The sequence below is a fragment of the Melanostigma gelatinosum genome (assembly GCF_949748355.1).
Source record: "Melanostigma gelatinosum genome assembly, chromosome: 11".
In the NCBI taxonomy this organism is placed as follows: Eukaryota; Metazoa; Chordata; class Actinopteri; order Perciformes; family Zoarcidae; genus Melanostigma; species Melanostigma gelatinosum.
Genome location: NC_136644.1, coordinates 14,930,406 through 14,948,056, shown reverse-complemented (window position 1 = coordinate 14,948,056; position 17,651 = coordinate 14,930,406). Strand labels below are relative to the sequence as shown.

The 17,651-nt window shown below is 40.5% G+C and overlaps 1 protein-coding gene across 3 annotated transcripts in view; it reads right to left on the bottom strand.

Moving 5' to 3' along the window:
* Positions 1–17,651, bottom strand: part of rptor (regulatory associated protein of MTOR, complex 1) — a 152,387-nt gene that overhangs the window by 71,591 nt on the left and 63,145 nt on the right. For all 3 annotated transcript variants that reach the window (XM_079277759.1, XM_079277761.1, XM_079277760.1), the window contains exons 8-10: positions 13,231–13,290; positions 3,929–4,029; positions 1,063–1,207 (exon numbers count right to left, since the gene is read on the bottom strand). In XM_079277759.1, the coding sequence (XP_079133885.1) occupies positions 1,063–1,207; positions 3,929–4,029; positions 13,231–13,290 (306 nt within the window). The remainder of the gene's footprint in view (positions 1–1,062; positions 1,208–3,928; positions 4,030–13,230; positions 13,291–17,651) is intronic.

Below are 17,651 nucleotides of genomic sequence, written 5' to 3'. Positions count from 1 at the left end.
CAACATTCCTCAGAGTCTTTTAATATACCGCAGGTGTTATTTTGTAGCTTTCAGTCAAAGATGGACATATTTGGATGTGGGCTATGCATGTGTGTGGGGGCGGTTGAAGAAACAGCAATGCCGTTACTCCATATTGTCTTGTGTGTATTCATGGCATTCAGGTTGACTGAGGCTGTTAGTGAAGACACTGCAATATCTGCCTCTTCTATGTGAGCAGACTGCAACACACACAGCAACACTGGCAATAGTCAACGTACAAAAATAACCAAGAAACTAAATCATGGAAATTATACTTAGCATGAACGAGGTGTATGCATATGCTTTGCAGAAGCAAATAAAAACACCTACCCTACATGTTTTGGCTCACACTTCCTCAACGGCATCTATTTTGAGTTGTGAGATTAATTAAAGCAGTTCATTTGTTTTTTCTGTTTAGTATGAAAAATGTGGCTTGAAATATGGGAGAAAATGTACCATAATACACTGGCGTGTGTGTTTAAATGGGTGATGGACGATTTTTGTCCTTCTATCGATCGGTGTAAATGAGAAATAATGTGAGGAAGAATATACCTTTCAACTGTTAAAATTGGTATGTTTTGTCATGTTGTAAAATAACAAAAAGTAACTTAAAAAATGTATCTGGCTTCCTCTGCTTCCAGATGCTAAGCTAGGCTAAACATCAAGATCGATATTCATATCTGTGAGTACGTGCATTACTTGTATTACTGAGCTATGTAAAGCAGATTTGCAAGCACTGGTATAAATATGTCACACTGGCAAAACATGGTCTGTTTTTCTAATTACCTATGGAAATAAGACAAAATACAAAACCAAACTAAATGTCCACAGACACACAAACTACGCTGTCATACAATAAATGAGGCCATAACTTTTGGGCTAATAAGGCACATTAGCCAATTGAGCACAAGTGGCCAAGTTAAATGCATTTTTTAATCTCTAAATGGCTGTTTAAAAGTAACTATTTAGAATACACGACTAACTACAAGACCATGGCATCTGTGTGGAGGAAATCAAGCACCGGGCTCTGCTTGTGTGTCTTACCACATGGCGTGCATGTATGTAGGGGGCAGGCGGGGACTGCTGACCGGGGTACAGTTGTACGACCTCATTATTCTCTCTGCTAACAGGAAATTGCGGAACAAGCTGGCCACCAGCAGGTCCTGGCGAAACAGCTTCTGGAACAAATCTAAGGACAGAAAGACAGAAAAGAAATGATCCATCATGACTCACAAGAGGTACTGATTGAATAAAAGACGGGATTGCAAGAGAGGAAAACAGGGTGCTGAGTGAGTGAATGAAAATCAAACTGCAGTAAAAGAAAGAAGTTTAATTACAGCAAACTGGTCACTTTGGAGAAAAACAGGGTAGCTTGTGTGTATGCTTACAGAATAGAGAGGACAGTGATATGCAGATGGGATGTGGTCACCTTTCCATCAGCTCATTAATGCATTCACTAATTCTCTTTAATGGGGCTGGGCCAATGCCATGCCAATCTCTGGCTTATGATTGTGATTCCCCTGTTTGTGTGAGGAAGTCAGTGTGTGTATGTGTGTGTGTGTGTGTGTCGGGGATATTATATGAGAGACAGTGTCTGACAACTCCTTTGCCTGCTGTTAAGTGTTCTGCTGTTTAAATGTTGAAGTATTTCTGCTACTGTGTGTGTGTGTGTGTGTGTGTGCGCGTGGATTAAGTGTGCAGTGCCTTTATTACAGGGATTTTCTCTGTTGTGAGCTGCTTCATTAACAGCAGAGCCACAAGGGTTTAAAAGGCTTTGGCAGCCATCAGCATTGTCACATTTCTATTCTAGCTGGGGTACAGTTTGTCTCAGGGGAGTGTGATTGTGCATGCGTGTGTGTGGATGTGTGCTGCATACAAGAGACAGGTGAGCGATGAGAGAAAGTGTATGTGCTGCATGCAAAAGATAACTGCATGTCAGAATAGAAGAGTATTTCAGAATTCAGTAATGTTAACAGGGGGAAGCAGGGTCTGTGGGTAATGGTTCGTCATGTTTAGTCACCATGCAGAGTTTTGATCAGTGTGTGTGTGTGCATACTTGCTCTTACGGACTCCAAATCACAGTGAAAATGATACTCCCTGTTACTGTGCTAGACACTCTAAACACAATTAATCTCCATTTGAGGAGCCAACCTGCACTACTGGCTTATTATATCAACACCTTTGCTATTTTCAACCACTAGGGACCGTCTCAAAGTCTTAGTATTGCTGATGCTTCACTACTGTTTTTACAAGGTGCCCTAATTTGGGCTCCCTGTGAGGTGAAACGGTCATTTCATTTTTGAAATGTTGAAATAAAGGCTGTTTTTAAAACACTTTCAAAACTTTGGTGTGTGTTTACCAGCCTGTATAAAACATGGACGTAGTCTCCGGGATGTCACCCATAAGTTTGTGAGGAGCATAAGTGATAAACTGGGTCCAGAACGCTTCACTTCAGTTTGAGTTCAGGTCGACTGATTTGTCTGGCATCGTGCCATGAAACAGTGGATTCTTGTCACATTTCTTTGATCGATCCATGTCGTTTGACCCTCATGTTAAGCAGCTGTCCAGGTCATGTTTCTTCCATCTAAGAAATATCAGTAAACTGAGATCTGTAGTATCAACACCTGAATTAGAGATGATCATACACACATTTATCTCTTCACGCATTGACTACTGCAACTCACTTTTTACATCACTCAGTGCATCTGCTCTTAACCGTCTGCAGGTCATCCAAAACGCTGCCGCCAGATTACTCACCAGGACAAATCGACGGTCTCACATCACCCCCGTACTCCGATCTCTCCACTGGCTCCCTGTAGCATCTAGGATACCCTTCAAAATTCTCACCATCACTTACAGAGCACTTCACGGTCAGGCTCCGGCTTATGTAGCTGATCTACTTCACTCCTATTCACCCGCCCGCACTCTCAGGTCAAACGCTCTTGGTCTTCTGTCAGTCCCACACACACGATTTAAGACCCGTGGTGACCGAGCCTTTGAGGCAGTGGCCCCGAGGCTCTGGAATGCTCTGCCTGCAACTCTACGCCTCGCAGATACTGTGGATACTTTTAAAAGCCAGCTCAAAACCCACCTGTTTAGGCTGGCGTTTGTGTAAAAGTAAACCCATGTCCTAGACCTGCTCTTAAAATATGTTTTACATTTTTATTTTATTTTTTATTATTTTTTATTTTATTTTGTATTTTTTACTTTTCTCTGTGTATATAATTTATTGACCCTTGGGTCACATTGTGTTTTTTATGCTTTTAAATGTCTGCTCTGTTAAGCACTTTGTGATATTATTGTCTGTGAAAAGAGCCATTTATTCATTCTTGATTAAACAGTGATCAACCAATGATTTGCCAATCAGTGCCAGGGGCGGGATTATTACTGTTGCCAAGCGTTGTCAGCTGTAAATTAGAACATGGATGGAGCAGAGGCGGGGAGAGTCTCCTTATCCACACCTGAAATGCCTCGTAAACAAATATATTTGTTTCTACATCTATCGGTCAGCGGGACCATCTTCTAGAACTGGTGCATTCCTCCTCCATATGAGCCCGCTACGGACTAATTCAACACAAAATTCGACACAGAATCCTCTTTACCTGGGGGTAGGCATTCTCAGGCATGCTTGCCAATAGCTTAACCAAATGCGCACTAGCAGTAAGTAACAACGTTTTTTGAAGTGCCCTCTCATCTGCATGCCAAATTACTTAGTTATGTAGGAGAGTTTAAGTGATATTTCCCGCCATTTGCATCCATGAAGACCCGTTCTACTCTGCCTCTCATTGGCTAGTACTCGTCACATTACAAAAAGAAAACCCAAATTGTAGTAAACTGTTTTTTTTTTGTCAGATTGGTAACTGTGGAAAATAAAATCATGATATGTATTTAAACAATTTGCATATGTCACCTCTAGGCAGCACATTCCAGGCAATTGTGTCAGTGATGGCTGTGAAGATCCAGTTGAGCTCTCCGAGGGGAGTGCGTCTGTCGTTGAGCCTGCCGGGGATCCTGCACCACACGCACACACACACACACACACACACACACACACACACACACACACAACACAACACAGATGGCAGTGTGTCAGCCGCACTCACTGTATGTCCCAGAGCTGACTCAGAGCACAAGGTGGCAACTGCCCAGTAGTATTATCACAACACATCTGATGACATTTACATTTACATTTACAGGCACTTAGGCTCTTACTCAGAGAGACTAACAATGAGTGCAAGTTTGAATATCTTTTCTGTAAGAAAGTCATCCAGTAGCTCTTCCCATAACCTGAATCATTAAAGATCTTTGTTTTGTTTTTTTGGAATCCTTTTTTTCCTCAGGCATTATAATGTAATCAATATATAAATTATCTATTTATTTGCACTTTTAAAAAAGTTAATTATATTTCCAACGTAATGATTTGCTGGTGTGGACAATAGAATAAAAATGGATGCATTTTGTTAATAAAAAACAACAACTGGGGAGAAGGTCAAATCAAGTTACAGCTGCTACCCTTTTACAACATGGAAAAGGTTTGGTTCCAGTTTGCTTGAGTCATATTATATAAGTTGGAAACAGAGGACGGAGAAGAAAATAATAGAGTGAAGTCAAGTGACAAATTGTTGAAAAAACAAACATAGTAGTCTTATTAATAGTTATACAAAAACCACCGCTCATAGTCTTGCACTTCAAATCAGACTGTAGTTATTCTGGGACCCGAGAGAAGGAGCACTTTGGAAATGAGAGCAGGAGAACGCGTTTCAGACAGAACCCAAGACAACATGCCAGTAAACACTGTTGCAAAGACAAGAAAATCCCCGTTACCACATCTAGACGTCTGCCTTTTCACGAACATTATGTAAAGCTGTGAGATAAGATGGGAGGATGAGGGCAAAACACTAGCTGGCTAACACATATTACAGCTATTGTAGCGTGATGCTAATTTTGTAAAGTATGGTCCCATTTAGAGTAGAGCGTGGTTTGCTCTCGGGCGTGGCTACCTTGTGATTGTTAAATAATATAGGCCTGGTATGATTGGGTCGAAATGGTTGCATTCATTGCAGAACATTGACATATTTCAGTATTTTCTTCCAATTTTCTCCCCATCCCAGAAATGCCATCACCCACCGTCACTGCCAAACAGTTTGTCGCCACTGTGATTTGATTATCATTAGCTGGTGCACTGGAGCACTGCCACGCACATGTCTTTGTTTCGAGATAGAAGCATTAAATATAGTTGTATACATTATCAAACAATAACTCACAATATGCTACGATACAATACATAACTTGCTTAATTAGAAAATACTTCTACAGCGTGTAATAATCACCAAAGTCTGGCAGCTGGCACGTAAAGTTGATCAGCAGCCCAATAAATGACTTACAACTTTACTCAGAGAGTCTGACCTTTTCCTGCCCTAAACCTCCCATTTCCACCTCTAAGTGACAAATAATAGCAAGCTGTGAAACTCCTGGCAGGTACAAGCCCACTGTATAACCATGAGGGCTAGCCAGCGTCTGAGCGCTTTTGAGTGCTTGCCAAATGTGTTTGGCAAGTCAGCACTAAGGAGGAACACTCAGCAGTTCATATCTTGCTCAGTATCCAGTGTAATATATTTGAGGAGGCAAAAGGACGGTGCATTGGTCAACGGATGGTCAAATACTGTTGATGGATGAATCGTTTGACAGGCTGGAAAAGGTGTCCAGACTTAAGTCAAATACCTGCAAGGATTATTGTGCTATTTTATCCTCTTTTATTAATAGTTGAGGTGATATTCAAAGTAATTTTATATTTTGCAAAGCACCTAGTATTTCTCATTTTAGAATACTAGTCTATATGCATCTTTGGTATTAGTTACTATTAATCAATGATGCAGTATGTTTTAGTGGGAGCGGTTCCTCAGGAACTAAAACGTACACTTCATTCACGTTGATGAACTCTCATGAAGTCAACATAGGAAAAAAAGTACTCAAGTAGAGGTAACAGTAGTCCTAAAAATACCTACTTGAGTAAGAGTACAAAAGTATTTACTAAAAAAAGATGGGTAAAGTTAAAGAAGTGAACATACTTGTATTTATTTGTGATTAAATGACAGTTCATCTCCTGATTAGATAACCTGCAACATATACACATGTCCACATGACAAATATAACAGAGCACAAATAAGTATAAGTACAAATATAGAGTTTTCTCTAAAATACTACTCAAGAGTAAAATGTATACAGCACTATAACTTCTCTGAAAAGTACAATTTACTCGAAAACTTCATCTCGTTTCTACTCTACACTTTAGGCATAAAGTTGAAAGGTCAAACATAAGCCCTGCTCACACTTAACAAAAATATTTAGAAGTGTTCAGAACGATAAAGAAAGAAAAAAAAGATGAATTTCACCACAAAAGTTGTCTGGCTCAGCCTTTTGCCAAAATGCAATGCAGCAGCATCCAAAAACGAACTGCATAAGCCAATCAAATACATGAGAGCACAGATTACAGGTAGATCAAGTTGTGATGTGAATGGCATGTAGAATATGACACAATCACAAGGGGACAGCTCCAAAAACATGACTGGACCGGAAATGCATTTGATTTAATTGGATTTGATAAAGTGACCATATACGGTAAAGTGCAAAAACAACATCTCTGACCATAGTGCTGCCATTCATTTTTTCTACTCCAACTGAACTATATGAAAGTGCTAATAAATAACTATATGATGAATCAGACAAACTGAGTGGAATCACCTACCTCGACAAATGAACTACTTTTCCAGTATAGTGAAAACAGGAGAAGATAACTGCCCAATCAGAGTTGAGTATGTAAATCACGTGCTGAACACCACACACACCTTTGATACTCAGGTTTATGAGAAGCAAGAGGAAGCCTGCTAATTTGAGTCCCTGCATGTCTGAACAGGGCAGTGTGTTTTATACTCATTTAGCCTGTTAAATGTGGAGCTATAGAAAATCCACACAGCAACACTTAAAGTTACTGGTTATGAAACAGTCTCAATTTAAAACTGATGCCTGTATGACCTACTTACATAAGCGAGACCATCAGAGGTCTTAATGTCTGCCACAGTGCAGCGCTGCAGGTCAGCTGTTTTATGCGGTGTAGGACATTCAGCAGGCTTGTGGGCATGTGAGTAAATAAAGCCTCATATCGTAAGCTGCATTGTAACTACTTGTGGGGCACCGGCTTTGCTTTTACTGGTTGTGTCCTGTTCGATACCAGTGATACTGACAGGACAGAAATATAAACGGTGCTTTATAGCGCCTAATTCCTTACTCCCAACTCCCACCTCAGCTGAATCAATAAACAATCTGAATATGTCTGGATACAAGAACAGGGTCACAAAGTCCTGTATACAAGGGAAAAGCTGTTGCTCTTGTCTGGAGCAAAGATGTCTACCCCCCCGATGGTTTCTGCTTTATAGCAGACTCTTCTGTGCGACATCTCTCTGAGAGAGATAAAGTATTTCCTTACAGGATCAATAGAGGATCTTCTCGGCATTATTAATGCTGAGATACAATCACAGTTATATGATTCCTTCAATAATGGAGTCTAACTTTAGAGACCCCCCGGTGAGCAAGCACAGCAGGGTTCCACACAATGTCAGACACTAAGGGGACAGCCCTGCCCACCTGGGTGATGGGGACTCGCTGTGAAAGACTCAGGGGAAGGCTGTGAATAGGGATCAACCCACCACACTTGTGTCAGCCCCATGGGAGATGAAAAAGAAGGGATGAGTAGAGAGACTGTGAGCGATCGAATGTGAGGGAAACAGTGAGAGCTACTGCAGCTTGAGGGAGATGGAGTGTATTGTAAGCAGGTAAAATCCACACGCTCTCTGCATCGTGACTCTCTTATCTGAAAGGCTTTTTATTGATTGGATACGACCAGAATGTGTGTTGGATGTATGTGGGAAGCGGAGACAGATGGACGCACAGATGGAGGATAGACAGAGGAATAATCGAATTAACAGCACACGACTACTCAATAATGACATGATGTTGAATACATTTTGCAACAAATGTTTGTAATATTTCCAGGGCGATGAGTGTTCGATACATGCTTTCCAACTATGTTTGACCTTTAAAAGGTGTGACCACGTGGCCAATGAGAAATGGTCAGTGAGTGTACGGCCCATTAGCCATTTGCTCATGCAGAAATGTGCTATTTGGACACAGAAAATGATGACAAAGGAAAATAAAAGATGCTTTGAATTTGAAACCAATCACCCCAGATATATATTAAAGGCCGACTAATAACCAGCTGCCCTGCGTCTCTCTGTTGCAGCCTCCAAAGAAAGTAAATTTGTGTGATTTTTGTGTTACCATTAGAATATAATCATTGTTGAAACTGCTGTTTCTGTGATATTTCCTTTTGTGATGAAGCATTTCCTGAAAACGTGTTTGACTTGGCTTCATAGAGCAGAGAGGTGAGATGGTTCCATTTCAATTTTATGAGCTCTGAGACCATCCATTATTTATCTCAGTGGGACTCCAGCTGAGTCAACATTTAGCCCGCTGGACAACATGCAATGAACCAAAACCGCAACTTAAGCATCATGGGCCCCACCAACCCCCACTGATTAAAAATGAAAAGCCCGTCTTCAGTCATGTTCAGGGCTGCTGAGACATCAAGGGCAGGAAGTAAAGCACTGAATTGGGAATTTTTAGTGAACTACGTGTTCTATTCTAGTGAGATGTAATGCTGCGTTCATGTCACGTCAGAGTCACCGTGATTAACAGTTTCTCACTTGTAAATACGGTTGTAAACATCCAAGTCCAAGAGAGTTTTCTGAAAGGTCTAATACGTCCAAATTACTGCCTTTTAGTTGCTAGAGAGAGCATTTAAAAAAACCAAAAGCGATCAACACTGCTGCTGTATCATCACCATAACACACGGCTTATTCCATACTGATTTCTGTTAATCATGTACCGCTGCACTTACTGATGTATCAATATGTACTAACATTCCCATGTGTTTATGGTTCTGTTTATAGAATAAAAGTGGTTTATAGCAGAGTAAAATGCACAAACTCTGGAGTTTACATTGTATTATGAGCAGAAAATCTGATTTATTATCAGAGAAGAGTCCTGATGAATCTGCATAGATTCACATTTAAGATACGTGGTGGTTTTTATTTTATTGGGAAATATTTTGTCAGAATCTCAATTTACTTTCATATCGTGATATAAAATCCCACCTTTCCGCATTTGTACTTCAATTCAAGTTCATCCAATGATTAATTTGACATTTTATTAGTTTTTCAATACTGTTTGGAATTGGCAACTTCTCAAATCCAATTTCGGTGGAGCATACCGACTAATACGGAACAGGTCAGCACTTTTTTGCTGTTCAACTCTTTCTCTTAACCTTACAGGCTTCTTATTAACATACAACCCTGCTATGTCTGCAGCAGTCAGCAGTGCACAGGCTTTTATAAAACACAGCGGAACAGCCCGCCTGTGTATGACTAGGTAACGAGGCCTATCGATGCCCACCACAAATGTATTGGAGATGCTTTGAGAATGCTTGGATGAATCAGAGCGTTCTTCAGCTCATCCAGGACAAACCTGAGGTACTCGAGCAAAGGCTGTGAGAAAGAAACTGACCTCTAAATTAAAGTCACTAGCACTCAGTCCCAGGCACAAGGATAGAAACCTACGTCTCATCATGGACTCTTATTTACCTTTCAATGCCCAGAACTTGACCGAAACTGCCTTTCATCACTTGAAAAGTATTGCCAGTGTGTCTGTTCCTCTCCCAGGTGGATACGAAGAAATGTGTGCACGGTTTAACACACGTAGACTCGACTATTGTAATTCTCTACTTTCTTGCCTTCCTAAAAAGCCGTAGATCAACTTCAACTCATGCAAAATTCAGTTGCTTGTGTGTTGAGCAGGACCAGAACACATTAGCACACATTACACCTGCTCTGGACACCTGTTAGAGATTATATTTAGGCCAATGTATGCTGCCTCTTTTGCTCACCACACAGACTGTTTACCTGCATTCAACCAAAGACTGCTTGAACGTGATTGGTCAATACAACGCGGACTTAAAACGGAAACCAGATCACTTATGATGCCAAAATCTGGTCCGTTGCCTACAAATTCTACATGTGAATGCAGAATCTGTTTATAGAGATTATGTACCCACTAAATCCCTAAAATCCTCCGATAGTTGTCTCTTAGTTGTTCCTTGGGTCTGAGGCCACTTTTAACCACTCTGGCCCCTGCTTATCCAATCTGGCCCCTGCTTATCCGGGCCTGAGAGCCAGAGGAGAGCCGAGAGTGTGGATATATCTGAACACACATTTCTAGCCTGGCTTTGGTTTAGTGAATACTTTTATTATACTATACTTTATTTTACTCTTTTAAATGTCTTTATTCATTGAAATGTTTTGATTACATATTTGTTCTTTTTGACTTTTTATGCTCAGAACTTGGGAGTTCATTTGATGTAAGACTTGTTCCTTATAAATGAAGATTGATTGACTGAATGATTGATGATTGAGTGATTGGTGACTGTAGCTTTGAATTCAGATCACAGTTTGTTTGTCCTTGTAAGAAACCATGTTTGCTTTTTTCTATTTACGTCAGACTGATTTCAAAGCATTGTTAGACACGTCTCTGATGTTTCTATCCGGTGTTACTCATGCCATGCTAACGGAAGATAAGATGAGATACGGTGAGCATTCTTTCCCCGGCGCTGTCTCTGCCGTAAACTAGTGTGACGTTTGTGGGTGCTAAAACTCCCCTTACAGCAAACGGTTCATAAATTACTTTTCCCCCACTCCACAGAATTCCATTCTTTATTCTTGTGAACCAAGTAATAATAGTTGAAGAGGACACGAGAACTTAAGCATGAATGGCGAGCTTCAATGATGTCAAACCCAACGACTGATGTTGGCGAGGTTGAGAAGGCAGAAAACAAAATTATCTTCAAAGGCGTTCGTCATCGCTCTAGTGGTTTCCCAACCTGCAGTAGTTTTATGTACAGTACGAAGGCTTTTTCTGTGTAATGCTTATCCCCTGGACAAAAGTGGTGCTTGACAGAAGAGGAGAAGGAATAAGCAGAATGGGGTGAAAAGAAAATCAAAGGAAGTGTCCATTGTTCAAGATAATTAAAAAAAGTAAGAACAGTGGAGAGGAGAGGTGAGAGATGTTGTTCAATTCATGAATAATCCTTGTGAATCTTGTTGAAACAGGAAATAACTCCCCAAAAATGATCCACTTACTCACTGGATCAATTAGTATGATTTTGAAAAGCCTTAAATCTAAATAAGTATGCATTACTTCTCCAATAATCGGTTTCTGTGATGTTAAATGTAACGAGGAAACCAACAGTGAGTCCCTACATTCCTTATTAATCCAAAACATGACCTGCAGCTTTTGGAGATTTGGCATTTGATGGACAAACAGTTGGAAGCAAAAACAAACAGTAAGAAACCATTAACATAAATGTAACAAAAACAGAAAAAAAGATACAAATAAAACATGAATTTGTAAATTGTAAATCTGGGCAAAAAAAACAACTGGCCGCATATTTTGCAATAAAGGGTGGTATTCAAATAATGGACAAGGCTCATTATATGTATAAGTATAATCCTGTCTAGAATGAACTAATGACAGTTGGTCCTTAATAAACAGCTAAAAACACATTGATGGGGGGAAATTGTTGTGATAAGATGACTCGCATAGTTAATAGATCATAATGTGCATTTACATTTCCGCAACACTTATTCCATCAGAACAACAAGACCTTTAAGTAACACTGCTGACAATTATCTGTTAATTCCCTGTTAATCGCTTCTACTTTTATTTTGTATTTATTTTTTTTATTTTTGTAAAGGTACAATCAATAAAAACTCAACACTTCCTGATATTTTTCTAATTAAAAGCCCACCAGCAAAGGGTTTCTCCCTTTCAGCCTGTGGAGGGATTTGTTAAAGTGTAAAACATCTGCACAGAAAATGTTACATTTTACTGACAGCAGCTTATTACAGGATGACAAAACTGCAAAGTAAAAGTGATTGGAATTAGCTGGTAAGTGGAAAAAAAGGGAAACTCAGAGCAGCTGACTGGTGAGTATGACATAACTCTAATGTTGTGCTATCTAGTTAATGCTGCGAAATGTAAATTATACTAAATTGATCAAGAAAACTGATAAACAAAAGTGTTGATCTTGCATTAAGAGCAAACAGCAAATCTAAACCGGAGCAGGAAAAAAACAAAAGAAAAATGGGGAGCTTTCTTATATGATGACATACATATAAAAATGGGACCATTTGAAATAAAGAACCATCTCTAATAACAGCCTGTTCCAACAAAAAATAGGCTGCACTTCAGGTACTATAGGCTACTATTTGAGAATTTACAGCACGAGATTTGAAGTATTCTCTCCAAAGTAGAGCACATAAAACACAAGTTTGGACAGGAAAGTAAAAGTGCACCACTGCTAGTCCGCAGAACCACACACATACACACAAACACTCTTGAGGAAACACAGGACAGGCACACAGTGTCTCTGCACAAGCCCTCAGCCAAAAACGAATTAAATTCTAGTGGAAAGTACGGATGTGTAGGTTCTGTGTGTGCATGTCATGTGTGTGTACATGCACTAACAAACTGTGCCTGAGCTTCAAGCTTAGCACTTCAAGTTTAGCACCTCGAGGTCTTTTCTAGAAAGACACAACAGAGATGTGACAGCCTGCTTCTGAATTACTTACTACTTCTTAAACCTCCTCAACTAACTTAGTTTATGGGTGTCATTTTACCTTTCATCGCACTTATGGCTAAGAGAAAAAGAAAAAACGACCCCCGATGGTTCTGTGAAACTACTGAAACTTTGGATATGAAATCCATATTAAGTACTAATATCACTCAGAGTGTGTGCCTAAGAGCAAGAGATGTTCCACGATCAGCCGCTTGGCACCCGGAGGTTTATAGAGGAAATGTGGAGCTTTAAATCTGCCAAACTACTGCTGCTTTGGCTGTGAAGGGTAAAACAAAGGCAGAGAATTGTACCTGCAGGATGGAAAACAGCAGAGAGGAGACAGACAGGAAGACAGACAGAGAGACAGACACGAGGAAACCAGGATAATGACCTCTCTAGACTTCACCTTCCTGAGAGAGACAAAAAGAAGCAAAGACTTGCGACAGCGTTTTTTTGTTTATTTAGGATGGCGGTAGAATGCCACTTACTTCTCGATGAGGTCTAACGTCACCCCTGGCACCAACTTGGCACTCTTCTGCATACAAAACCTGGGGGAGAAAACCAGACAAAGAAAAGCTGCTGATAAGAGTTGGACAGAAAACAAGAGGAGCTCACAGACTATAGCAATAAAAACGTTTGGCCTCTATAGTACAGATTTTACGACCTACAGGAGACAATCAACAGATAAAACACTCAAATGAAAAATGAGTTTTAAAGATTACAACCACTGAGCACTTTGATAAGTGTATTTTGGGTGAGTTACAGGCAAAGGGGAGGGGGCGGGCAACAGGAAGCACAGTCGTATATTTCTGAAACGTCTGGCATGGGGGTTTTTGTTTACTGTGCATGGGTAGCGCTGACAGGTCGGGCCAGCTGTAAGTCACAGCAGGTTGCTGCTTGGAGCCCTGACAGCTCGGCACAGGAGCCTGGAGGAGAGAAGGCTCTGAGTGTGCATGTACGTTGGAGCGTTTAACTCAGTAGTTGTTTTTCTTCCTCCGAAGGAGGGAATGACGGAAAAACCACCGCTTAACATACGAGTTACCGGGCTGCCTTTAATGTTTGACTTAACTGACTTTTACTGAACACTTCGTTTCATTCTTCTCGCCTGACGCTGAAAAGTTGAGAATATTTTAACTTTAATAAGCCACTAAAAACCGCCTGAACAATGCGGCGCGAGAGAGGAAACCAATGGTTTTCTAGCGACTTTTTCCGGTGTGTTCGGCCCCTAAGTCTGTAGCAATTCTATGTAAAGGGTTTTGTGGCCTCTAGCAATAACCCTCCGCTCACCCCTCCCTTCCCCAGTGTGTCGGAGAACTACGGTGGCCTTCAGGTATTGTAAAAAGTCCCTTGCTAGAGCAGAACGGTGAACAAGAGGACCCGCTCCCTTTGTAGGTATGGGGGGCTTATTCCAAGGCAACAAAATCACAACGATCCCTTTTTTCAGGTGGTTATACCTGAAACGAGGGATATATACCCCCTCCCTCTGAAACTCTCTCCCCCAGCACCTCATTGTCCGTCACTCGCCACTTTCACAACTGCACTTAAAACTCATCTGCCGTATTTAAATCTGCTTTTATGACCAGACTGAATTTAGTGATCAGTGGATTTAATTAAATTAGTTGAAATTTGACAATGCTAAAATATAATCGCACAAAACTACTCTCGTCTGTTGACACTTGTCCCATTCAGCTCGTCATGTATAACGTATCATGAGGTTATGGAGTATAAGTGATTCAGTTTTCTCCACCAACAATTGAAGCCACCGTTAGCAGTTAGCCCGATAGACGTCCTGCATGGATTTGTATCCAACAACTATTCCACCCTAACAGTGACGTAATATACGGCACTCACATTGAAAGGTTGTTCCTGATGCTGGAGAATAATGAGATCCCACATGACATCAGAGAGACTCACTGTCTCTTATAAGAACAGCATGGGCCCCGAGTGTGCAAAGCACTCTAGGAACAAAGAGCAGGATGGATGGAACCAGGACAACTTGTTCTAAAGTCTTAATCATCAGAAACTTTTTAATGAACGCCATAATGCACAAAATATGCATTGATATGTGCCAGCACTTTACTGTTTGGCGGGAACAAAGGCATTTCATCATTTATCAAATACAAAACAATCCAAGGCCGTTTACTTTTGAATTTAATTTGAACAACCGATGAAATATTTTGATTATTTTTTTGTCTTTGTTTGCTGCAAAAGGAATTTGGGGAATTCCCAAACATAAAAAGAGATGATTAACTCAAAATGGAGTCTGGCAGGAACAGACGAGCCGAAGTAAACAGAGCAGAGACCAAGCACGAGGTTGCATCAGCGAGAGCGTGTTTCCACCCAACCTCTGTGCAAGGAGACGTAAAGTCGCTCAGGGGTTGAACATAAAATGATAAGAAAGAGAGGAGGAGAAGAGAGGAGTGTTTGGTCACATCCAATCTATGAACCCATCGGATATCTGGGCCAAGTCTTCCTCTTCCATGTGCCGGTCATTGTTCACAGTCCGATGAGCAACTTGAGATCCAAGAATGGAGACGGAGTTGAGAGACGAGTTCTACAACCGGTCTGTTTGACAAGTAGCCATTTTACTCAGTAATCAGTTTACTATAGAGCTAATAAAAAAAATAAATTGCAAAACTGCATTTCGGCCAATGTGTTCCGGCCCTCGTGATCTCCATGTGGACTGTTCAACCGTGATCGGTCAATACTACTCGAGCTACAAAACAGGAACCAGAAGTTGTCCGATACCAAAACATACAGCAAGTGAATATGTTTACTGCTTAGCAATGAGACTAAAGTACCGCAAGTAAATTAAATGAAAAATGTGTTGTCCAGTATGTGACACTGCTGTAAGAATATGCTAATGATGTATACAATCCATGGTATGCAGCTAGAAGCTAAAATTCATCCCTGTGACGGACTGAAGAGGGGAATCAGACGGCGATGCAGATGTGTGCATGTATAACTTCACAGACTGCAGTGCATTCCAACAGGATATAAGTGCTGAGGCTGAATGGTTTGAGTGGTGAGGTCGGCTGAGAGAGCTGTTAGATCTTTCCTCACTCCGGTCTCACCTAAAACCCACTAGCCTTTGTCAAATACCTCCTTAATGCACTTCGGCCAAATAAGACTTTCAATCTACCGTAGTATTTGCTAATTAGAGCTGCATTTATACCATCCAAAAGAAAAAGATGTCACTTCAGGGGTACAGTAAATTCTAACAACCCAAAGGACGACACTGTCAAACAAACAATAGCTCTTTTCAGAAATGAGTCAAGCTTGGAAAATATTTCTAAAAAGCATCAGTCTGCCGGTAGTTTTAGGCGACAGCCAGCTTTTTATCATTCCTGTGCCATTTCAGTTTTATTTATTCTGTAACTCACATCATCACACAGCAGCGTTTCAAGAATACAGCATGAAATGTCACTTTGCCCAATAAGAAAGTTGGAAAGGAGGCAGTGACATACAGGATTAATGGGCTCCAAAAACCCGATGTTTCTTGCATAAACAACTGCTTTAACCACAACAATCTGTATTTTTAATGCCAATTTAAATGTATGGAGTGTGAAAACTATTTTGATATGCGTTTTGTATTTTGTTTGCTCATGTTGATAAAGTGATTTGTGTCCAAAACAAATGTTCTGAGAAGTTTGTTCTCACAATAAAGTCAATTTTCAATAAAATACCAAAACTCTGTCTTTGTGGTACCTCATTTGAATAAACCTCCCTGCTGTTGTGACTCTGAAGACATTTGCACTGAGCAATAAAATACCACACAGAGAGGTGAAGCACATTTTAACATCCGCAAAATACCAAACAGCACTGATCGTCACAGCCCAACAAAAAATAGGGCCCTAGGTCTGGAATGGTAGCTAAAGCCAGTTTGTTTGTGTTGTGAAACAGGTTTTACAGGTATGTCCTAAAGGGCTGAATTGCAGAAGTATCCTCAAATCTGCCTGGTAGTAAAGGTTTCCTGGTTTCCTAGTTTCCTCCTCAATCATTTTAATATTCTTAGTAGAACTGAAAAAAGTCAAGGGAACATCAAAGTAACGGGTTCATCCTCTGGAGACCATGGTTTGCGCCGATCCATCTCGTAAAAGTTGACATATTTCACCGGACAGCTGAAAACTTCCGGTAATGCTATATAGAGGAATAGTTGTCAAGATATTTTACTCCAAACCAAACACGTCAACCCGCTGGTGCCTCTACCTGAAAAGTCAAGGGATCCCTCCTTTGGGAATCACAAATGTCTGTTCAAAATGTCATGGAAATCAAACAAATTGTTCTTGATGATATTTCAGACTGGAACAAAGTGGTGAAACAACCGGCTGACCAATTGACATTGCTATCCCTAGAAGCAAGTCTGCTTGTGTGGCTACAAATTCTCAGCACAAAAATGTAAATTTGAACAGGCTATATGTTTTGAGAAGAAAATATAGTAATCCTTTCGTATACGACTCAGGGAAGAAAATACCTGCAAGTCATATGGTCAATGGATGGTAGAGGTGAGACATACTACAACTTTCCAAGTGGATCATCTCACCTTTAACTGTTTTGACAATAATAAGGGTTCTCCGAATTATCAGCCACTGATTGCTATCGGCCAATACCCGTCTTACATAGTTTAATCGTTGGTCTCTATAAAGGCCGATCAGAAGAACCGATCAGATGACGCAAAACTTGCGATCATCTACATGCTATTAAAATGGATTTACCACGCAACTGTTTTTTATTCACCCTTCTCACTCAACACGTACACTAAATTAATCTATGCACTTGTGTGCACAGGCTCAGTACATTGCTCAGTACATGCTCAAGCACATCGAGGAGCTGCGTTTTTTTTTCATGGACAAACTGCAACATACACTGTACATTTACTGCCACTTGACAAATTTACTGCTACTTTCTC